Source organism: Podarcis filfolensis, assembly GCF_964270895.1.
Source record: "Podarcis filfolensis genome assembly, chromosome: 1".
In the NCBI taxonomy this organism is placed as follows: Eukaryota; Metazoa; Chordata; class Lepidosauria; order Squamata; family Lacertidae; genus Podarcis; species Podarcis filfolensis.
This window is the reverse complement of record NC_139604.1, coordinates 75,236,931-75,261,897: the sequence shown is the minus strand read 5'-3', so window position 1 is coordinate 75,261,897 and position 24,967 is coordinate 75,236,931. Positions and strand designations below refer to the sequence as shown.

At 39.8% G+C, this 24,967-nt stretch overlaps 1 protein-coding gene across 2 annotated transcripts in view; it reads left to right on the top strand.

The window, feature by feature from the left end:
- The window catches only part of LUZP2 (leucine zipper protein 2), a 301,757-nt gene that overhangs the window by 218,910 nt on the left and 57,880 nt on the right, over positions 1-24,967 (top strand). Inside the window, exons 8-9 of one of the 2 annotated variants that reach the window (XM_083599819.1) lie at positions 16,371-16,487; positions 24,461-24,535. In XM_083599819.1, coding sequence (XP_083455945.1) covers positions 16,371-16,487; positions 24,461-24,535 — 192 coding nt within the window. The remainder of the gene's footprint in view (positions 1-16,370; positions 16,488-24,460; positions 24,536-24,967) is intronic. The other variant, XM_083599820.1, reaches the window with a different exon arrangement.

Below are 24,967 nucleotides of genomic sequence, written 5' to 3'. Positions count from 1 at the left end.
AGGTGTCGGTAATCACCATGAAGTTGTTACAGTAAACGCCATACTTTTTAACAACAACCCAAAAGAGGTGCCAGTACTGCTTACCCTTGAGTACCCCCTGGAGAAGAAGAAAGCACTAGGTGTGTTCCTCTTTGAGCAACAGTGATCTGCAGTTGTACCTTGGTTCTTGAACAGCTTCGTTGCAGAACAAATCAGCTCCTGAACGCTGCAAACCCGGAAGTAAGTGTTTCAGTTTGTGAATGTTTTTTGGAAGCCGAATGTCCAACGCAGCTTCTGCTTGGTTTTCGAACGGCTTCGGGAGTCGAACGGACTCCCAGAACGGATTAAGTTTGAGAACCAAGGTACCACTGTACATCATTTCATCCAAAATCTTATAGGACTATAGAACCACATGGAAACATATTTTGTTAATTGAGGGATCGGTTGATTGCCTTTTTCTCCAAGGAGCTCTAGGTGGCATACATGGCTCACCACTCTTCATTTCATCCCCACAACAACCCTGTGAGGTAGTTTAGATGGAGAGGCAGTGAGTGGCCCAAGCTCACACAGAAAGTCTCATGGCTGAATTGGGATTTGAACCCTAATCTTGAAGGTCCTAGCCCAACAATCTAATATCAACATATAATCTCTTTCTTTCTTTCTTTCTTTCTTTCTTTCTTTCTTTCTTTCTTTCTTTCTTCTAGAGTTGTGCTGAAACCTGCCCTCTGATTTCTTGAAAGTTTTCTTCTCTTGTAAATGAGACTTAATTTTTTCTGTCGCTTTAGAGTAAGCCACTTTAGAGTTTTGGTGGGTACTGGGCTGGACTTATCTAAAAGGTGGGGAACTAGATCTGACCAGTGTGCCAGAGAATTATCCCAGAACAACAGGAACACCAACACAGACCCACAGGCACACACCACTTGCTTGCTGAATGAATGGCCACCTCGAGAGGATATGCAATAGCAAAACCTGCACCCCATCCATGAGAATTTCACATAATTGTGTCCTCTGATCATTTCTGGATGCAATTTCTTTTCCCCCTCACTGATAGAGAATAGGTGGGGCTGTGGTCTGGCAAACACAGAAGATATTTTCAGCACAACATGACTTTCTTCCCTCCTCCTATTTTATTTTACTCTTAGCCACATGATGACCTGCTTTGGGCTTGTCTTGCATCTCATCACAGCTGGGTATTCCCCTTCCCTTTCAAGCTCCATTTGGCCTAGAGCTCAGGACAGTTTAAAAATGCACTACTAACTTTCCGAGATCTTCAGCATCTTAATTATCTCTAGTGCTTCTCCTTAGGGCATCTTCAAAGTCCCAATCAGAGCAAAGGCAAAAACACATAGCCAGCTTGGGCCAGAACTACAACCTTTTTTTTTTGAAGTCAATTACAAAACCAGTCGTTCAGTTTTTCAGTAATAGCAGCACCTGCATAATCAGCTTGAAGGACCCCTCTTGTTTGAAATGGCTGCAGAGCTGCTGCTGCCACTCCAGCTAAATTTATCTGCCTAACCTTGTCACACAAAATAACTTGGGCGACGTATTAAAGGTGCCATTAACTTCAAATGTAAGTCCGGAACCTTAAGGCCACCTCAGGGGCACGCAAAACTTTCCAAATTGGATTTTTTCAGTTCATTAAAGATGTAATAACCTTCTTAATGCACAAGGCCACATTCAAAGCAGCTACAAAACAATAGAAAGACAGTTTCTAACATGTCAGAGATGAAAGGGGCTCTTGTTTCCTCCACAGGTTTATAAAAATAGCAAAGGAATCTTCATGTGAAGATGAGAGAGAGCTTTGATTCATTACAACCTTTGCTTGACCTATTCACTGGTATGGATTAATTATGGTTTTATAGACCATTAACCCAATATAAGTTCATAAATATTACATCATACAAGCAATTATAAATCTATATTAAAACTTGAATATATGTCTCCTACCCTTCTTTTTGTCACTATTTCCCTTCATCTGCATTTTAAATATAGGGGTCTTTTCCAGGATGTGGGCTTCATTCTGTGCCCATTATTTATTTACTTAAAACATCTCTATTTTGCCTGTCATTAAATAATACCAAAGGCAATGTACAATAAAGCAATTCAATACAACACAATTAAAGTTTAAAACAGCAAATCACAATTGTTGCCCACATGCATGTGGCATATTTTCCAGGAGCCAATCCCCCACTTGGAATAGCATGCAGAGTCCAGGTGTGGGCTGAAAATAACCACAACTATATTGGGAACAACAACCCCAATGTTTAGTGTGTTAGATGGCTGCCATCAGGGAGCTGACTGATAATTTGAATCCACCTTTGCATGGGTCATTCCAGTGGTCCTAGTCATCAACTGGAATCTGCACATGAGCTACTGCTGGTGCTATAATGTAGCATCCTGACAAGACCCCTTATGAGGTCCTTCATTTTTGTATCTGTGATCCTGCCCAATGACTACTCACCATCACCATTGTGACAGCAGAAGAATAAGAGTTATAAATGTAATGAGATTAATGCAAGGGCCTTACTCCAGAGAAGGAGAACAGCCCATATCACTAAGACCACTTTCTTAATGTTCTTGTTTCTTCATCGGCTTGTTTTCTGAGAAAACCCTGTGCTTTCTCCACATATTTGCTAGAGAGCACATACAATTAATGGAAAGTTATGGCTGAGGAAATATTCCATCACTGAAATCTGTACAAGACCCATGGCTTCTGGGAGGGAGAGTGGGTCCAGCAGACTCCTCTGCATTTTACTAGGAAACGGATCTGCTCCAGAAAAAGAATGAAACCTCTGGCGCAGGGGAAAAGAAATGTTTTTGCTTTCCCCCATGGAGGCCTTGGGGAATGTTGAGATGAGTAAGGGAATGAATGCAGCTAGGTCCCTATTTCATATCTGCATCCTAGAACAAAAGCCCTCTAATCCAGTCTCCACATTCACCCTTATGCATCAAGGAATATACCTTTTTATTACCTTGTTGTTGTTTAGTCGTTTAGTCGTGTCCAACTCTTCTTGACCCCATTGACCAGAGCACGCCAGGCACTCCTGTCTTCCACTGCCTCCCGCAGTTTGGTCAAACTCATGCTGGTAGCTTCAAGAACACTATCCAGCCATCTCGTCCTCTGTCGTCCCCTTCTCCTTGTGCCCTCAATCTTTCCCAGCATAAGGGTCTTTTCCAGGGAGTCTTCTCTTCTCGTGAGGTGGCCAAAGTATTGGAGCCTCAGCTTCACAATCTGTCCTTCCAGTGAGCAGTTTATTACCTTACCATTGCTGAATCAAAGTGAATGAAGAAGCCATTCTGGCCTCCATAATAAACGCTGGGACTTTAATCAAACACACTGAAATCTTAACTACCCACTGAAACTCTGCAGTTCCATCCACACCTCTTCTGACCAGCTGTGATATGTTTCAGGGTTACTCCCAGCTGTGCATTGGGTACATCCAGAACTCAAGTAGCGGGGGCGGGGGGGAATGGAAGCTAGCCTGCCTTTTCTCATCATTTCCCTGAAGACCCCTTCCCCTGGATTAACTTCCATGAAGATCCAGAGACACAGCTTGAAAACACTCCCATGAAGCAATACAAATGTGAAGCCCCATCTTCTTACTTATCCACAAATGTTTCCCTACTGTATTTGTGTCAGGCTGATGAAACATCTTACAGGGTAGTCTGAAAAGAAGTGGGATGTCAGCCCACCTTGCTTCATCCCATTACATGTACCGCAATACGTAACGCATATGCAAAACAAATTTTAGGCTAGAATTATCCATTGGGAAGTTGCATTATTAAAAAAAAAATCAAAACAAAGATGTCTGGAAATGATCTGCTGTCTGTGTATGTTTCCTTGGAATACATAACAATGTTTAAAAGTAATCTGGAAATGACTACAACTTGTTGTGCCATTTTTAAGGGCACTCAGGGTCCATATGCTAGTTCTTTTCAGATCCAATTATAAATGAAAGGCTTCTGGGATTATTGTTTTTTGTCTAGAAGTGTTTCAAATGCTTAAACATGTTTTCTGCTTTGATTTGTTTCTGTTGTCTGAGTGGGGGGCACTAGAAAAATGATATATTGCTTTGTATGTATTTTAGCGGATTCCCAGTAGTAGTGGGATGAAATGAGAGGGGCGGCTTTTATAGAGAAATACTAAGACTCAAGTTTATGCAATGAAGCTATGGATCATGACTTGTATGTATGTAATTATGGTAAAACCAAGATTCCTGACAAATATTGCCATGACACCCTGCTGACTTCCCTCTCTGCTCTCTCTTCTGTCTTATCATGGTCCTCCTTTTACAAACCAGAACAATAAAGGAGAGAATGATTGGCAAATGAATCAAGAAGCCTCACTGAATAAAAGAGTGAGACAGACACACACAAAATGGAACCTGTTCTTCACAGTGAAGACTATAGTTGAGATAGTGGCTTGATCACATCATCAAGTAAAATATCAATGATTTATTCTCATGAGTGTTAGTAAGAAAGACGTGATGTGCAATGGGGGGGGCGCGGGAAATAATCTATTTTTTCCCCTGCTGAAAATAATTGGAACTAAGTAAATATACAATTACTCAAATTCTCATAGCAAATATTGCCTTTGGAAAGAAGCTCAGGATTTCATTTAAAATACATACCATGCAAGCAGAATCTAAATGTGGGCAGAGTTGGAAGTAAAATGAAGTCCTAAAGTCAATGAGTTGAACCCAAAAATGACCTTCCTGGGCATGTTCTGCTCATATAAGGGCTAATTTTCAGTTCACATCAGACTTCCGGTTAGCGCCAGCGCTTAATGGCGGATTTCTCCCGGAGCTCCGGGAGAGATCTGCTTCGTAGGTTCGGGTCCTGCCAGCTACGGCGGAGCGGGGACCCTCAAAAATCACAGGCGCGTAGCCTGTGAACTGGAGACTCGGCGGGCACCTTTGCGCCCCCCCGACGCTGTGAAATAGCCTTTTTAAAGGCTGCGGATCAGCGGAGGGGTTATGGAGCGGTGCTGAGAGTCGCTTTCACCCAGCCTGCGAAGCGAAGCCGCGTCGCCATTAGCGGAGAGCGCTGATTTCTTCCGGTGAATTTGGATTAAAAAGAACAACTATCCGTGAGTAGGATTGACTTCTAAAACCAAATTGGACACTAAATTTTAAGAAATTGGGTACCGAGACGGACAAGCACCAAAAAGGAAGTCTGCTTTCCGTTCTGCAGCAAGATCAAAGCGAAAGGCATTTAAGCTGTAACCGCTGGAAAGGAGAGTTGCGGGAACTAAGAAATTCAACACCAAGCAAAGAACTCCCTCCCCGAAGGCAGGAGGGGGGGGGGAGAAGACTTGAAAGTATTTTCCTGCCAATTTAAAAGAAATTGAGTTATTTACCGCTGCTCTTTTACCTGGGGATCGGACTGCCGGAGAAAAAGCACCGGCTAAGGACTGTTGCTACAAGAAGGTAAAAAAGTATCTTTGACTGACTTTGGCTACTCTCAACTTGAAATATGTATTTTGTTGCAAAGTAAAGATACTTGCAGGACATTATTGATTTGAAACCTCCAGAAAGAGAAAAGAATAATTGAAAGGGACTAGAAGGACCTTTGTTTAATTTTCTGGAGAGTGTGGGACTAATTAGAAAGTAAAAAACTGACTTTACGCCCTCTAGAGGATTTATAAATTGTTTCAGCAACAAGTGGAGTTTAAAATCTGAGAACTTTGTCTGACAGCATAAGAGTGTGGGAATGACCTTGACTAAAAGACTTTGTTATGGCAGATGGTAAAGAGAAAGAGGATTCACAAGAAGCAACCTTGAGATCTGGCAGACAATACAAAGTGGATCTTTCCAAGCAAAGAAGGGCTTCTGTAACAGGGGCCTCTGGAATTACAGCTGTCTCAAAGGCAAAAGTGAAGACAATGTCTTCAGAAGAATCATTTGCTAAGGTTTTGGGGAAGATAAACGATTCATTGGAGGAACTAAAAAAGCAAGGTGTAGAAACTAAAGTACAAATTGCTGAAACAAATAAGAAAATTGAAGAAATCTCTGGGAAAATTGATTTAAATACAAAAAGCATAACCGACCTTGGGAACAAAGTGAACTCAAATGCAGAAGCAATTGGGAAATTACTGGAAGATTCATCTACAACACGAAAGATAGCTGAGGAAGCCAAAGAAATTGCAACTGCTGCTGAGGAAAAGTTTCCACCAGTGTACAAGAAACTAGATGAGTATGAGCTGGCACTCTCTATGCAGGATATGCAACGTAAGGAGAGGAACCTAAGGATCAGACTTGTGCCGGAAAAGGAAGGAGATAACCTGGTGGACTATTTGACAAAAGAATTTTCTGACTTTTGGAAGCAGGAGTTGGACAAAGAAGAATTTAAGATAGAAAGCGCATTTAGATTGGGAGCAAAGCAGAGGAAGAACAGACCCAGAGACTGCTTAATAACTCTAAGATCAAAGGAGGAGCGAGATAAAATATTGAACCTGCATTTCCAAACAACCCTTCGAATCGAAGATTTTCATATTGAGATTTTTAAAGACATTCCCAAAAGTATTTTGGACGCAAGAGGATTCTACAAAGACTTGGTGACACTGCTGAAGAGGAACCACATACAATTCAGGTGGGAATTTCCCCAAGGCTTGTCTTTTAAATACAAGGGGAAGAAAAGAAGAATAAAGACAGTGAGTGATAAAGACAAGTTCTTGGGAGAACACGAAGAAGACCTACAGAAAGAGACATTTCCAGGACAAGGGCATCCGTCATTGGACACGGACACGGTACCACCGACAGACGAGGAACAAAAACAGGGAGCTGTAGGAGGAAGGGGTAAATAATCCCATCATGGCTTTGCAACTTCTAACCTGGAATTGTAACGGTTTGAACATTCCTAGAAAGAGAAAAAATATATTCCACGCTTTAAAGAAAGACCAATTGGACTTGATTTGTTTACAAGAGACTCATGTGACAAGAGCACATAGAAAATTATTAATAAATAAAAGATTGGGACAAGAATTTATATCTTCAGACAGAGTAAAAAAGAGAGGAGTGGTGATCTATGCAAAAGAAAAGTTGCAACCGAAACAAATCTTTAAAGATGACCAAGGAAGATATCTGGCAATTGAAATTCAATCCCAAGGAGAAAAGTACCTGATAGTGGGAATCTATGCACCAAATGAAGGGAAAGCTGAATTTTTTAAGAAGTTGCATGAAATTCTGATGGACCATATGGATTACAACTTAATTTTGATGGGAGATATGAATGGAGTAGTTTCAACAAATATGGACAAAGCACAAAGACAGGTAATAACAAAAGATGGAAGACTACCAAAGACTTTTTTCGAAATGACTGACAATATGGACTTGATTGACATTTGGAGAACAAAACACCCATTAGAAAGAGAGGGAACCTTCTTTTCTGAAGCCAAAATGACATGGACAAGGATTGACCAAATCTGGGTGACTAGCAGTATGGCGCCGAATATAAAGAAAGTGGAAATCTGCCCAAAAACCTTCTCCGACCATAATGCAGTAAAGATGGTGATGAAGCAAACAACAACTGGCTCTTTCAGATGGAGAATGAATGACAACTTATTCAGAGATGAGGAGATTTGCAAGAAGGCCCAAAAAACTTTGAAAGACTATTTTGAAATTAACTTGAGGACTAAAGTAGAAAAAAGAATAGTATGGGACGCAAGTAAAGCCGTGATGAGAGGGTTTTTGATACAACAAAATACATTAAAGAAGAGAAAGCAAAATGAGAGGAAGGAAAAAATCTTGGAAAAGATAAAAGAAGGGGAAAAGAAATTAAGATCGAAGCCGAAATCGCAAGAGATTTTAAGAGAGATTAAATTCCATCAAACACAATATATGGAGCTGATGAATCAAGAATTAGAGTGGAAAATCAAGCAAATGAGACAAAAGACCTTTGAATCCGCTGATAAATGTGGCAAGCTATTGGCCTGGCAAATAAAGAAGAGACAAAAACTCAACACGGTAACAAATATAGAAGTGGAAGGAAAGAACATAAGTAACCCAGCGGAAATTAGGAATTGCTTTCAGAACTACTTTAGACAACTTTACACACAAGGGCCGCAGAAAGAAATGGACATACAACAATTCCTCGAGAAAAATGGGCTGAAAAAGGTTTCACAGGAAAGTAAGTTAATTTTGAACCAGGAGATATCAGCACAAGAAATAGAAGATGCCATTCAAGGCATGGCGTTGGGCAAATCCCCCGGGCCGGACGGACTGACTTCCAAATATTACAAAGTTTTGAAGGAAGGATTGATACAACCTTTGAAGGAAGTCTGTGATGAGATTATGGAGGGGAAAAGGGCACCCGATACGTGGAGAGAGGCCTACATTACACTTATACCAAAGACAGAGACTGAAAAGACCCAACTTAAAAACTACCGACCCATCTCGTTACTAAATGTGGATTACAAAATTTTTGCTGATATTTTAGCAAAAAGATTGAAAAGAGTTTTGATGGAGGAGATTCATGGGGACCAAGCGGGCTTTCTCCCGAAAAGGCATTTGTCGGACAATGTAAGGAATATAATTGACATTTTGGAAAAGTTGGAAGTGAATATAAACACTAAGGCTGTTTTGATATTTGTGGATGCCGAGAAAGCCTTTGACAACATTTCTTGGAATTTTATGCTGAAGAACCTCCGGGGGATGGGGGTAGGCCAAGGGTTTGAGAATGGTATAGGTGCAATATATTCTGAACAGAAAGCAAAATTAATTGTAAATAACGTGGTTACAGAAGAGTTCAAGATTGAAAAAGGGACACGTCAGGGGTGCCCTATCTCCCCACTACTTTTTATATCGGTCCTGGAGGTTTTGCTTAATATGATTAGGAGGGACCAGTTGGTTAAAGGGATTCAGGTCGGAGCTAAACAATACAAATTGAGAGCATTTGCAGATGACTTAGTACTAACACTGCAAGAGCCAGAAGCTAGTACGAAAAGAGTTTTGGAAATAATTCAAGAGTTTGGTCAATTGGCAGGATTTAAATTGAATAAGTTAAAGACAAAGGTATTAGAGAAAAATTTAACACAGACTGAAAAAGAAAGGTTTCAGAATGAGACAGGGTTGACCGTGGTTAAAAAAGTGAAATATTTGGGTATAAACATGACAGCTAAGAATGTGAACCTATTTAAAGATAATTATGAAAAAACTTGGACAGAAGTGAAAAAAGATTTGGAGATTTGGTCAAACTTAAAGCTTTCCTTGTTAGGTCGAATCGCAGTTATAAAAATGAATGTATTGCCAAGAATGTTGTTTTTGTTCCAAGCATTACAAATAATGGAAAAAATGGACTGTTTCAAGAAGTGGCAAAAAGATATATCTAAATTTGTCTGGCAGGGCAAGAGGCCCAGAATTAAATTTAAGATATTAACGGACTCAAAGGAAAGAGGGGGGTTTGCCCTGCCAGACTTTAAACTCTACTATGAAGCGGCAGCTTTCTGCTGGCTGAAAGAATGGCTACTTCTTGAAAACACAGACATTTTGGATTTGGAAGGTTTTAATAACATTTTTGGGTGGCATGCATATTTGTGGTATGACAAGGTTAAAGCACACAAAAGTTTTAAAAACCATATTGTCAGAAAAGCATTATTAAATGTTTGGATTAGATATAAAGATTTGCTGGAAAATAAAACTCCAAGGTGGCTGTCGCCAATGGAAGCTAAGGCAGTTAAAAAGTTAAACATGGAGTCGAAGTGGCCAAGATACTGGGAAATTTTGGAAAAGGAAGGGGACAAATTGAGATTGCAGAGTTTTGAGAAATTAAAAGGGAAGGTGAGAGATTGGCTGCACTATCATCAAATAAATGAAGCGTTTAAATTGGACAGTAAAATTGGCTTCCAGGTGGAAAAATCAAAATTGGAGACAGAATTGTTAGAACCCAGTACTAAGAACTTGTCAAAAATGTACAACTTGCTGCTGAAATGGAATACACAAGACGAAACGGTTAAATCAGCTATGATTAAATGGGCTCAGGACATTGGTCATAATATTTTGTTTGCTGATTGGGAAAAGTTGTGGACCACCGGGATGAAATTTACGGCATGTCATGCTCTAAGAGAAAACATTATGAAAATGATATATAGGTGGTACATAACCCCAGTCAAGCTTGCAAAGATTTACCACTTGCCTGATAATAAATGTTGGAAATGTAAAGAAAAGGAGGGTACATTTTTTCACCTTTGGTGGACGTGCCCGAAGATTAAGGCATTCTGGGAAATGATCTATAATGAACTTAAAAAGGTATTTAAATATACTTTCCCTAAGAAACCAGAGGCCTTTCTCTTGGGTATTGTCGGACAGGGGGTGTTAAAGATGGATATAACTTTCTTTTTGTACGCTACAACAGCAGCTAGAATGCTTATTGCTAAGTACTGGAAGACTCAAGAACTACCCACACTGGAAGAATGGCAGATGAAGGTGATAGACTATATGGGCCTGGCAGAAATGACGAGCAGAATCCGAAACCAGGGAAGAGAAGCAGCGCAAGAAGAATGGAAAAAGTTCAAGGACTATTTAAAGAAATATTACAAAATTAATGAAAGTTAGAATGATGTTGGACTGGAAAGTAAATGGTTACTATTAGCAAGGGTTAAGACAAGGAGAATAAGGAAGATTAGATTAAATTTAAATTAAAATAAGGGAAGATTTGCTGAGTAATTGATAAGAATTTGGAATACAGAAAAGGGAGGCATGAGGAAGTCGGGGAAGAAAGGTATAAGAAATTAAGATATGAAATGGTACATGTTTTTTGTTTTGTTTTTGTTTTTGTCTGTTTATGTATTTGTTATATGTTTGTTATTGTTATTAAAATCTTTAATAAAAAATTATTTTAAAAAAATAAATAAAAATTTTCAGTTCACATCAGAACATTGATTCACAGGCATAGTTAATGGAGGTTTGTTTGTTTTTGTGAATGCAAAATGGGATAGTTTGAGGGATTTACCAGTAGTTGTCCTGGCAGCCACTGGCTACCATCTTCCCCACCCCTTCCTATATGTCTCTGTGATGACCCAGAGTTGTTCCCAGGGGCATTCTGGGGGTAGAAATTGCTACCACCATCTAGTATCCATTGGGAAGACTGCCACTGCCACAAAGTGGTAGCAAAAGTAGAAGCAGGGGAAATGGTAAGCCACTTTCATATCACAATTGCCCATCAACATTCCCCAAATTTGAGCTGCCAAATTTTTCCATGGGCAACTTTTGATTTATTCGTATCAGCTCCCAGAATAAGAAATCAGCCAGTGAAGCTCCAGAAACTACATGCATGTGAACGGAAACATTTATATGTGAATCAAAAGCTCTGTGAAGCTCCTAGCAGACATTCCTACTCCAGGACAGCTTATAATTTATAGAAATGAAACCATTATTGGCAATTTAGACACACAGATAGAACTGAAATACGGTAATTTGTACAACACCCATGAACCTGAATAATGCTCGATTGTCATCTCCTTAACTTTAGCATACACACAAATCTGAAAGGATGCAATGAATTGATGCTGGCACCTATTTGCCACATACTTTTGTGAAGCTAATGATCAAGTGCTCAAATCTACTAAACTAGAACAAAGATTAAAAATTTGCACACAGACTCACTATTAATGAAAGACAGGACAGATTAGGAAGGAGGATGAAAGGAAAAAAAACTATTTGTTTTGAGGACATGCGTGCCATGAACCAGTTTTTAATCATACTTTAGGAAGTTGTTTACGCATGAGAAGGTGCATCAGAATGTGGATGTGCATGAAAATGGGCACCCAACTAAATGTAATGCAGTGCAGATAGATGGTCACAAACAGGTAAGCATTCCAATGTGCATTTTTGTGCATATCTTATTTATGTTTGCAGTTCTTGATCCGACTGGTGAAATGCCTCAAAGCTTGCTTTGACATATGGCTCTCCTTAGGCAAAGCTGGATTAGGAACACAGCATACATGCAACTATTCACAGAGCTGTGTCAAAGGACGAAATTTGTATTTTTCATTTTCACTGGAGAATTTGGAACTAATGAAGCTAGCTGGATATAATGAACACACAGAGAAATCTCATGAGGAAAGAATCCCCAGAAGTATTTGCAACTATTGTTCACCCTCGGGCTACAGTAGTATCAAAACAGACCTTACTGCAGCCCATTAAGCATGCAGCAGTGCTTCTGGAGTCATTAATGTGCTCATCAAGACGGCATCTAAAACAATAGTCTTTTTAAAAGTCTAACTCACAGCTGGTAAATGTATTGTTCACATCTGTTTGATGTGCTAAAAGGTTAGTAGCTGACTCCCAATCTTTGATTTAGTGAGCAAGCCAGGTCTGTAGATTGAAAGTCAGCTATCCTATCTCTGATAAAGCATCGAATACACTTTAAAGCCTGCATACTGTTTGACTGTGAAGATAGTCTCATGAAAGGCATTGTCTCCTTAAGTTATGGTTTAATCTCTCATCTCTCAGTTCTAATATTTGCTATTTTAGCCCCTCTCTCTGCTCTGTACCTTTAAAGCACATTTGAAGCACATTCTTTCCCTCAAAGAATTCTGGGAACAGAATAATAGAACTGTAAAGTTGGAAGGGGCCTTGAGGATTATATTGTTCAACCCCCTGCAATGCGGCAATATCCATACGGGGATCAAACCTTCAACTTTGGCATTATCAACACCACACTCTTTGTTAAGGGCTGCTGGGAATTGTAACTCTGTGAGGGGTAAACTACAGCAATTTATTTGAGGGAAGGGGGTGTGCTTAAAATGTGTTTCAGACACACAGAGACATATACTCATTTCTGTTTCCTTAGACTTGTGTGTATGTGTGTACACAGTATTATAGAGAAATCAATACAAAAACCAACACATTCATATTTCTCAATAAGCATCAAGTGGTTAGCCCAGCACAGCTGCAACTCCTTGTGGCATTTCTGCTACCACTGCTGTGGGCTTGTATTCCTGACTTCACCATTAAGACCAAGGAATTACGACACAAGTCAATGTCTCTAGCATGGTGGGTTGAGTAGCAGAAGAGCTGTCCAACCACAGAGTCACAGGACAACAGGAATGGACCAGAATGTGATGCTGTGCCAGAAACAGTTTCTTACAAACCCAAACAGTTTTACACCTGCTCCCAGCCCTTCCTAGAACATTAGCAGGGCCCTGATCCAGGTGATGCATAGAGACTTTCCCCCCTCTAGAATGAGGCTCATTCTGGGTTCTTACTACCAGGTACGCACTGCACCTCTTGGCCTGGCCACCTGCTTAGAGTTGCCACCACATTTGCCATTTGCTCCTGGGGTTTTGTCAATGAGTGTAGAGGCGATAGGCTGTGTGATGAGCCAGGGCACACTGAATCCTTCAGATCAGTACGTTCCTGGAGTGGGACATCATTTAGGGAGGTGGTGTCAGAATATTTATCAAGATCTGCCAACCAACAGCCATGCTGGGACTGGCAGTGGGATCATTCTCCAAGCAGAAAGTCACATACACTTCTGGCTCCAGTCTGTTCCTGACACAAAGGTGGTGGGGCATGAGACACAGAGATTCTCACTGCATCTTCAAAACTGCCATTTATTGAAATGCACAGCAGCAGTGAATTGCCTGTCATATTGAGTCAGATTTCAGGTATGCTGCAGCGCTCATAAGAGATTGGATAGGCAAATGGGGGCAACCTAAGTTCTGTGTTGTCTCCTGAAGCAGTGATGAATTGGAAGGTATTCTCCAGGTTGCAGTAGAGCAACTTACCTTGTGGCCCATATATCAGGCCTCCCCAGAATGTCCTTCAAGCTTCTTTTCTTTTCCTACTCCCAAATCTTCTCTTGTCGTTGCCCCAGTAGTCTTCTTGGCATCTTGCTGTGCTTGCAATTGCCTCAGACCCAACCACAATATTTGCAGATGATATTTCCTTATGTGCATCATTAGAGAAACCTAATGCAATGGGAAACTGCCCTTTTAAACATCATAAATTTCACTTACCTGGTCATATGTGGCTGGCCAAAGCCTCACCTTCTGAGGTTGGTTTTCCTATTTTATGGTAAAATAGCTCTACCTTCCTTTGCATAAGTTCACCGTAATATATATACAAAGTAACACACCTGGGTTTGAGCTATTAGTAGACACTGAGAACTGCTATTTCATGAAACCCCTAACAGCAGTAGGTAAGGAGACACCCTAATTTTACTGAAGGGGTGATATATATGAATGAAGACATAAAATGTAATTGACTTTGGTGCTTAGAAGTTACATTAAAAGCCCAGTGTACATTAGCATGTTTTATCTTGAGTTTCAAGCATCACTCTTACATTCTTTTCCGTTTTTGAAGAAATGAACATTTCAATACAACCTTGGGGGAAATGAAAAAAAATCCAGTTTTTCTTGACTGATTGTTAATTTCAGTTTATGAAATTCTAAGGCAATAGATTCTTTTCTCCTAGACAAAACATTCTTGATGAAGAGAATGGTTTGGTAAAGAGTCTTGCTGATAAGGGTAGGGCTGTTGGAGTGGGGTATTTTTTGCAAAAAAAAAAAAAAAAAGCAAGCCACTGCCAGTTCTGAAATCCTTAGTGTGCCCATCCAGAATAAAATAGGTTTCAGTACTTATTCTTGCAAACAATATGCTAACAGCAGTTCAGTAATAAAAATATAATATCTTTCAGATTCTTGTCTCCAGGCTTACGTCTCTTGTTATTAAGATAACATATTGAATTTAGTTGGGAGTTTCTATATCTATTTCTCATCTTTAACAAAGTCACCACTGTGAAATTTCTTTCATAAGGGGAAAATATCTACTTCTTCATATCCAAAAGCTGCTATAAATTCTTTAAGTAATGTTAGTGCAGTGAACTGACATAGCAACCCCATTTCTTTTGCTATGTCTTGTTCACAAATATATCTAGTTTTTTTCTTATGTATGTATGCACATGCAGTGAGTGAAATTATTATGTTTTATGTCTTTTAAACTTTGTAACTAACCTTTCTTCTTAGACAAGATCTCACGTAGTTATATCATACATACTATTCCTGAACTACAGTCAGTAACCTTTTGCACTAAGGATGTCATATTTAGAATGTGTTTCTATTGTTTTTCATTTACACAGCACCATTAATATACATGACAGCTTAAATATACATATCAGTTAAAGAATAAATCTGTGTCCTGCAGAGCTTACAATTTAAATGTTAATAATAGGGCAGACAGCAGAAGGAGATGGGAGAAGCAAACAATAATTTTAATTTATTTCTGATATTACTCTTGGAGCCCCTGCAAGAGCCACAAATGCTCTCCTCTATTTTATCTTAGTTTTGCACTTTGAAGAGCGCTCCTAGCAAGTTCAGATAAGATGAGCAAAAGTTTGGGGAACAATCTTGGGATTGGTTGTTTCAGACAGGCACTGAAAGTGGGGGGGGGGACACAATGAAAACAAAATTGAATGGCTACTTTCGATTAAGCCTAGTAGCAAGGGGAATTATGAGCATCTCTAGCCTCACCAGCAATGAAGGATGGTGTCACACAAAGTTTGGGAACCTGGTTTCCATGGACCAGAGTCCATAGAGGTGAAACCATTATGGAACCCATAATGGCGTCACTTTGTAGTCCTTCTGATAATATACCTATCTACTGTGTCACCAGCCAGTCTCTAAGTTGTCTTGGTGAGGTGGGGAGGTCAGATTTTTAAAATTATTATTTAAAGCACTTTTACTTCACTCTTCAGTCAAGAAGCCCTTGTGAGGCTGCAATACCTGGCTGCATTCAGCTCAGGGGAGATCACAAGGTGTATGAAACTGGGCTAACTAGCACTGACATATTGAAAGGAGTCTGACATTTGCAACGTTTGAGAGTATTTCAGGCCCCAAGCATAGGAGAAACTGAAGTCATCATGGCATTTGTGTCTTGCCACGAGTGTTGTTGATTAAACCGAAGTTTACTTACACAGAGCAAGCTGTTGACAGATTGATGGCACTATAAAAATTCATTTTATAGGGATTTCAATTTGAGGAGATAACAGTACTTTACATTTTAATAGTGAAGGAATCTTTTTGTTGCTGAAATGTGTTTATAGCTTCTATTCTCCCTGGAATATCAGTTTTGCTAGGATATGCTAGGATATGTAATTAGCTACTTTTAATACGGAGAGAACAAGTTAACAGTGCACACTGTTGATTCATTTTTTAATTTGGGAAAAGATAGAATGTACAGCTGCAGTACAAAGACAATTATGCTTAAAGAGAGATATAGATATATAATCAGTAACAGAAATAAAGTCACTTACAGTGCAATCATATGCATGTCTATGCAGGAATAAGCAATGTTTAAATTACATTGCTTATCCATGTTTTGACTATTTAAATCTGAAAGCTAAAATTGAAAATTGAAAAATAACATAACGTCATATTTATTACTGTCTTGCAGATCTCTGGTCCAGATCCCTACACTCTAGGGCATGTAGAGAAACACTTTTATTTTCAGTCTGAAATGAGTGTATGCTCAAAGAAAATTGGTTGGGAAGTGGTTTGTCAAAAACACAGAGTGAGTTCTGAAGGTGATTTTAAAAAATTCCACCAGTGTTCTGATAAATTATTGTTTCCCATTCCAGAAACACCTGTTTGGATTCTGAAAACTCTAATTCTAAAGATAGTTATGAAAGTTTTTCTGCTCCAGAGGTGTCTGGGATGAGTAGAGTAGTTACAATTCTATGGTGAACTGTTGTGTACATGAGATGTGCATGGATGTGTAGAGAGAGCATACAAGGCAGGCAACATATGCAGGGCTGCATGTCTGTAAGAATTTGTGCCCAAATTAGAATTACATCCATATTTTGTGTGTGGGCGGTGTTAGGATCTGCAAGCATTCCAGTGGCACATATCTACTTAGGACCTTATTCTTCTTATTAAATTTATATACTGTCCTTCATCTGAAGATCACAGGACAGTTTACAGGATAAATTTACATGTCATTAATAACAGGAGAGACACAGGTGGCACTGTGGGTTAAACCACAGAGCCTAGGACTTGCTGATCAGAAGGTTGGCGGTTCGAATCCCTGCAATGGGGTAAGCTCCCATTGCTCTGTTCCAGCTCCTGCCAACCTAGCAGTTCGAAAGCACGTCAGAGTGCAAGTAGATAAATAGGTACCGCTGTGGCGGGAAGGTAAACGGTGTTTCTGTGCGCTGCTCTGGTTTGCCAGAAGTGGCTTAGTCATGCTGACCACATGACCCAGAAGCTGTACGCCAGCTCCCTTGGCCAGTAAAGCGAGATTAGCGCCACAACCCCAGAGTCGGTCACGACTGGACCTAATGGTTAGGGATCCCTTTACCTTTAATAACAGGAGTAAAAGAATGAGGAGGATCCTGCCTACTTAATGAATAATAAACAAAAAAACCCAGTCATAATAGAGATAAAACTGATAAATCTATCTATAAATCTGGCCAGGCTTTTTCCTGAAGAATGTCATCACAATTATAATAAACACACTACAGACATCAAGTGACTATGTACATGTTTTCCCTCAAAATGAAAATTATCTCCATGTAGGGAAAAGCTGCCACAAGTGAATCAAATGTTAAACATCATGACTGTGACGCTACCATCTATGCATGCAGAAGCTGTGGCTACATTTATGTTGCGATTGGGGCCAGCCCACCCATGAGGTGAAGTAGGCAGTTGCCTCAGGGCAGTGGGCTCCAGATAGCTGGGAAAGGCAGCAGATCAGGCCTCCATGGAGCATGCCCTGCTCTTGTTGGCCATCACCATTGCTTCCTCTCCCTCCCCTGCTGCGCACCTGCCCACTGCCCCCAGCAGACACACAGCAGGGGAAGAGAAGGAGGGGGCGGCCTTTTTCTGTTTTTCCTCTTGTAGCAAAACATGGTGGGCTGGCTCTGGTCACCATGTAAGAGAAACTGGAAAGTACACCAATTCACTGAACTAGAAGGGGAGTGGGGACTTAATTTCAGCCCTTTCCCTCTCCTGTACAGCTCATTCATTCAATTCCACCTTACTTGACAGGGCTACACATATGCAGTCCTGGCTGCTAAATCGAGCTGAGGAATCATATGTGATTGACCAGGGTTCCTGTCCCCTTGTTGGAAGCCGTATGTGTGAGTAAGGCTCAAGTCAATCATTCATTGGCCATGGAATGTGCCCGGCGCATGCAGAATCATTGAAGAGGTGGGGCCCACAAAGCATGTTTCCCTCGCTCCTTCATGCATTCAGACTGAACACCTGAAGAGGTCTTAGCTAGAATGGGATAAAAGGGAACTACAGTAGTCTCTGCCGGCAACTTCTTCAGTTGTAAACTGCTCATTATTTTTCGTCTCATCTGTCATTTCCAAAACTTTTAATGGATAATTATTTCTCAGGTCACCAGGATTTAACTCTTCAGTATAATTGGGCAAAACAATTATTATCTGTCTTTAATTTTTCAGTGAAACGTTAAACATGTATACCCGAAAGTAACCTGAGAGTAGATCAGGTTTTTTAAAAAGGAAGAAAAGAAAGAAAATGATTTAATTAGAAACAATGAATTGTTCTCAAGTATACAATTGCAGTTCGCAAAATGAAAGATTCTGAAACTAATAGGATATGCATTTGAAAGGATAATTATTACAATTACTGAATGTTCTTTTAGGAAGGCCCTCTTATACTCAGTGTTTACGTATTGTCTCATTTTCTTTTCATATTTCAATGAAATTAATTAATTCAAGATCCTTTTAATATATAATTACTTCTGATATAAACTATGCGCAACATCCTGAAAAAAGTTTCATTTCGTAACATAGTATCCAATTTAACTATGAAAGGCCACGTGGAATACACCGTGATCTCTAGGAAGCAGGGAATATTAAAATAAAATAAACATTTCACTATGGTGGGGCAGAAGATGTTTTTAAATTACTCTAGAAATATTAGGGCTGGCAGAAATTCTGGTGACAGTCCTGTTCGACAAACTAATGGAAGAACTTCCTGAAAACTTAGTGCAAAATGGACTTAGTGCAAACACTATCTTTATAAATTGTGCATGACGTTGTGCAGGCAACTGCACAATACCTTGTGCTAGAAGTAGCACACTGATGAATTTTAGTTCTCTTTTCTTAAGCAAGGATCTTGCACTGTCATTAAGAGCCCTTTCCTTAGGATCCACTCTACTGATCAGGACAATATTTGAAATCTTCCATTAGATCAATAGTATTCAAGAGTAGCTATGCTTGGAATGTTTATTAGATATTAAGTTTTCTTAAATGTGAATTTTCATTAAGACAACTTTGAGTAACATTGGCTTTTTTCAGCTGTGGTTCACAGGAGCTGATGTAGAGTTCGGATTTCATTAATGGAACTTTAATCCTATTAGAATTTCATGTGTATCACGTGAAAAACAATATGTATTCATTCTGTTTCTGTTCTATATTATACATTGCATAAGTAGGTAGCCTTAAATATAATACACAACATTTACATGCTATATCACATTTTACATTCTGTGTTTGTAAGATGTTATGTTCATATTTGTTTGTCAGATATACATACGGTGGATTTTTGTTTGTGTGCAATGATGAAACCTAACAAGTCTGTCTGTTGTCTTGAAGAAATGTGAAGTCTATTGTGCTCCCTGGACAGAGTCCTCTGCAAAGTGCTGGGAATTTGTGGAAAATGTGTGGGGATTCCTTGGTAGATTACTTAATATCAAAAGGGTTGCTTAAATGAAGCAAGTGTGGAAACCACTGCAGTAGGGAGAAACAATTGCTAAGACTTTCATAACTGGCACTTGAAAAAAGCAACATTAATCTGTTAAAGTTCACTTCTGATGTTGTGCCTTTGTTCCCAGGACTGAAGTGATACACTCCTTTACTATTACTTCTTAATTTTCATTATGCCTCTCATAATGACTACCCACGATTGTTTCTCCCTCATTTCCCAGTTACATTTCCTAAGTATAATTATCTTCCCACCTCAACCTGGAGGGCTATATCCTACCTTCTGAAGCAAGCAGAAAGCACCAGACTGTCACTAGTTTCACTGATTTTCTTTCCAACAGCAGTCCCTGAACCACAGCACAGATTGTTCTGGAGAGTCCTCCAAGTATTTTAGGGACACAAAGGCCCGGGGTGGGAGCTGTAAATGGCCCCCAGCCTTCTACTCGCCATTTTTGGGATGCCAACCGTGGCCAGCGTATGCACTTGAGAATTCATTTTAGAAGGCTGAACACCACAACTGATTTTATCCCTTTTTGAACCCCACATTTCTTCCAATGTTCTCAGGGCAGCACAGGGTTAGCCGCATTCCAATTGTATCATTGCAGCACCCCTGTGAGATAGGATAGGGTGAGAAGTACTGGTGGGGACAGTGTAGGTTTTCTCTTGGGTCTCCACAGTCCATGGCTAATCTTCATCTGCTACAGTGATAGATGTTTCATCATCTTTAATGCAAAGTCCAAATTTGAATCATAATTTATCAAAATGGAAACCTATGAACATTTTTCCCCCTTAACAACTTTGAAAAGGAATTTAGGAATAATCTAACAATAAAAAGGTAGAGGTTTTAAGCATGATTGACTTCCAAATGACCAAGCAATCTGTTGAACCAAACAGCTTTCTACTGCAAGTTTGTTATACAAGTTATGTGGCAGGAGGATTGATATGTCCAGCTTATTGATTCAATGGCCTGTGAACGAAGAAAGGATTTGTGAAAGAGATTCAGACATTAAAGTCAATCAGTTGAACCAAAATGCATGTATACGCTTGTGCACACATGCACTCTCTCTCTCTCCCCCTCTCCCTCTTTCTTTCTCATGAAATAGGATTAAATGATAGGTAGGGCAATGCATATATATTTTGTTTAAAAGACTGTTCTGGCTAAACCACTAATGGATTTACTGATATGAATAAGAATGTTTATTGGGCTCATTATTTTCTATCTTGGAAGATAGAAAATATCTTCCAGGTACTGCTTTTTCATTCAAAAAATTAGAGATGATTAAACTGGATTTAAATTACAGGGAGATGGATTTGGTTTATGTAGCTTCACTGTACCCTAGAAGCAACCTTTCATAGCTAAGAAATTCTGGAATTTCCCTCACTGAGGGATTTTCAAGAAAAGAATGGCATCCATCAGAGCTAGAAAGTCCATCAGATCTTTCCTAACTCTAAGAAATTAGGACACTGCTTTGCAAAGGTAAATTGATGCTGTGCAGGAACGGGCATGGGACATTTCTGAACTTTTCCATGCTGTTCATGGAAGAGTGTTCATTCTGGCATGCCAGGATGATTTCTTTGTCAATTTCAGCTTAGGTGGGCTCTCCTCTTTGAAGGCTGAAAACTCTTCCGTTCTTGTTCTGGAGCACACAAAACTCCTGGTGTTATTTGGGAGGAGGGGGAATAAATAGCACAATATTGCTCCCCTATCTTCTTCTCAGCAAAGGCTATTCTCTCCTGAACCTCATCTGTAACCCACTGTAATAAATTTTGATGAAATATCGCACTATGGGTACTCCTACAAAAAACATACTTGCACATACTTAGCTTGATTCAGGAGCACCCACTGAGAGGGGTTGATTAGATATTTGGACCTGAGTCTCCACAGTTAAGTCCTTGTGTGGACTGAAATCCTGCATTCAGTTCACTGGGATTTATAGCTTAGTTGGTAGAGTATGAGTCTGTTAATCTCAGGGTCATGGGTTTGAACACCACATTGGGCAAGAGATTCCTGCATTACAGGAGGTTGGGCTAGATTACCAACATAGTCCCTTACACGTAGTCATAATTCTATGATTCTAAAATATCTAACTTTTTACTGAACCTTCCTAATTTACTTTTCATATTGGTGGAAGAATTCCCATTCACTTTGACATTGCTTTTGCTCAGAGTCTATTTAATATATTTAACATCATATCTTAATTCAGTGCATGCCATATTTTTTTTTTTTTTTGCATTTCATGCCAACTACCAGCCTGCCAATGCCACACATTAATGATTGAGAGGGTGAAAGTGTCTCTTCCTGTAGTTCTGTAAAGGAAATAGGAAAGTCAGACATCTGGATGGTGGCATCTTTGGGAAAAATTAGCAGTAAGCTCTAGCAATTGCCTGTTTGGAAATATTTAGCCAAGAGCCCTAAATGTGATGTCCTTTATGACTTATGAGTTAAAACCTTGCAGAGCAATTCATGTGCAAAAAAAAAAAAAAAGTTAAATGCCTCATAAAAATGTATTACAGCAGAGATAACCATCTGGTCCAGTATCCTTTCTCCCTTTCCCCATATAAACACTGGATGTAACCACAAAGCCATTTAAATTTACAAATAGAACAATTATACTACTAATAATTTTGCTAGTTTCATTGTAAGACGTGGTTTCTATTTTAGGAATAATTATTCCTGGCCCCAGTAAGCAGCACTGATTCTACTCCCTCCAATATGGGGAATGATCATATTTGTGTTCATTTGGATGCTGCTGTGACACTAATTGGCACAATCCCATCTCCCATACCATTCATAATTTCTGACATGTTCCATTGTAGTAGTAGTAGCAGTAGTAGTAATAATAATAATCATCATCATCATCATCATCATCATCATCATCATTTGTACCCCGCCCATTTGGCTGAGTCTCTCCAGCCACTCTGGGCGGCTTCCAACAAAGATTAAAAATACATTAAAATGTCATACATTAAAAACTTCCCTGAACAGGGCTGCTTTCAGATGTCTTCTAAATGCCATCTGATAGGAGGGAGTTCCACAGGGCAGGCGTCACTACCGAGAAGGCCCTCTGCCTGGTTCCCTGTAACTTGGCTTCCCGCAGTGAGGGATCCGCCAGAAGGCCCTTGGCGCTGAACCTTAGTGTCCGGGCAGAACGATTGGGGTGGAGACGTTCCTTCAGGTATACTGGGCCGAGGCCATTTAGGGCTTTAAAGGTCAACACCAACACTTTGAATTGTGCTTGGAAACATACTGGGAGCCAATGTAGGTCTTTCAGGACTGGTGTTATATGGTCCCCAGTCACCAGTCTAGCTGCTGCATTCTGGATTAGTTGTAGTTTCCAGGTCACCTTCAAAGGTAGCCCCATGTAGAGCGCATTGCAGTAGTCCAAGCAGGAGATAACTAGAGCATGCCCCACTCTGGCGAGACAATCCGTTGGCAGGTAGGGTCTCAGCCTGCATACCAGATGGAGCTGGTAGACAGCTGCCCTGGATACAAAATTGACCTGCGCCTCCATGGACAGCTGTGAGTCCAAAATGACTCCCAGGCTGTGCACCTGGTCCTTCAGGGGCACAGTTACCCCATTCAGGACCAGGAAGTTCTCCACACCAGCCCGCCCCCTGTCCCCCAAGAACAGTACTTCTGTCTTGTCAGGATTCAACCTCAATCCATTAGCCGCCATACATCCTCTAACCGCCTTGTCCATTATTTCAAATACCAAGGGGTTGTTGAGCTCCCTGCAGATGGCTGCACTGGTACAGTGCTAGTCTGCTTTGCCATAATGAATCATTCTATGGAGAACGAGTCTCCACAAGTCTATTCTAAAACAATTGGCCAGCTCAAATAGCAGCAGTTATGTCATTCTCAGAGGATAAGAAGAAGAAGAAGAAGAAGAAGAAGAAGAAGAAGAAGAAGAAGGAGAAGGAGAAGGAGAAGAAGAAGTGAAACAAGGCATGTAGCTTAGTACTTTGAGGTCTATCAGAAAGGAAGCAAGGAAGTGGAACATCTTTGAAAAAATAGCTGGTTCCTTAAGTTGAAGAAATGAAGCAGTGCCTAAGCTACAAATCTTCTATCTAGTGGTTCGAGAAAAATATAGAATGAAATAAATAGGAGCAGTTAGGAGCACATTTTTCACACTACCCTATACAGAAAAGCAGTCTTAGAAGCAAAAGGAAGCACTTTTCCTACTTCTAATCATGCCCAACTCTCAGGTAGGTTTTCTGTCTACATGAGCCAACATGTTTGGAGATGCAAACATGCATTGAGATGAAAGAAATGTAATGAGGCGAAGCAATTTGCATAGAGATGTGACAAGAGTAGAAAAAATTAAGGAAACACTCCTCTTGGCTTTTCTGCTCCACATTACCTATCCTAAAGATGATTTCCTCCACTAGGAGAAGTAAAATTTAGCTTTTTCCACATGTTTGCAACATGTAGTTCTATCCTAAGCATCTTAGAAACATACAATGCAGTATTTATTTACCAACTGTGTATGAAATGCTTATGCTTTGATGGGGATGGTAAATATTTTAGCACAAGATGAGATTCCCCCCCTTCCCTTCAAATCAATGACAAAACATTCATCTGAACAAGTCTGGATTTAGATACTGTAATAAAATGTTCCCACACCAAAGACCTCCTTCAATTCATCAATTGTAATATTCCCCTGAGAATTGGTTATATTGACAAGATGGGGTTTTTTATTTCATCTATTTTTCTTACCTTCCAAAGTAAAACTCTCGCACCCTCCTCACAGAAATGTTAGACGAAATAGGGTTATAATTTATACCAGCTAATTTGTTTTTAAATTTCCCACAGGCACAGCAGCTTACAGACTTGGAACAAAAACTAGCAATTGCAAAAGAAGAATTGGAGAAAGCAGCTCTTGACAAAGTAAGAACTCTTCTGAGCACATCTTTCAGCTCTATTAATAGACAGTGATTGCAGTCTAATATGACAACGTAGGATTTTATTCTTGTAAAAATGTAGACATATATTTGATTGTATGCATAATGAGTATTCCCCCTGGAGAGGAGGGAAGTTCTTGCAGTATGACAGTCTAAGTACAGGCATTTGTTCATTGAAGATGATGAAGAAGAGCTACCTCTCTTTCCTCTCTCTCTCAACATGCTCAGTAAGGGGCAAGAGCATCATTATGACTTTTACAACTTCAAATACAGCTGGGACCCAAAAGATGTGATGTTGTAAAAACTATAGCACAGAGCATTATTACAGAGAGAAAATGTGTGTTGTGTGAAAATTTTCTTGAGACAGGAATATGTTGTAAAATATAAAGCAATCTCATCTAGCTAGGTGGCTACTATG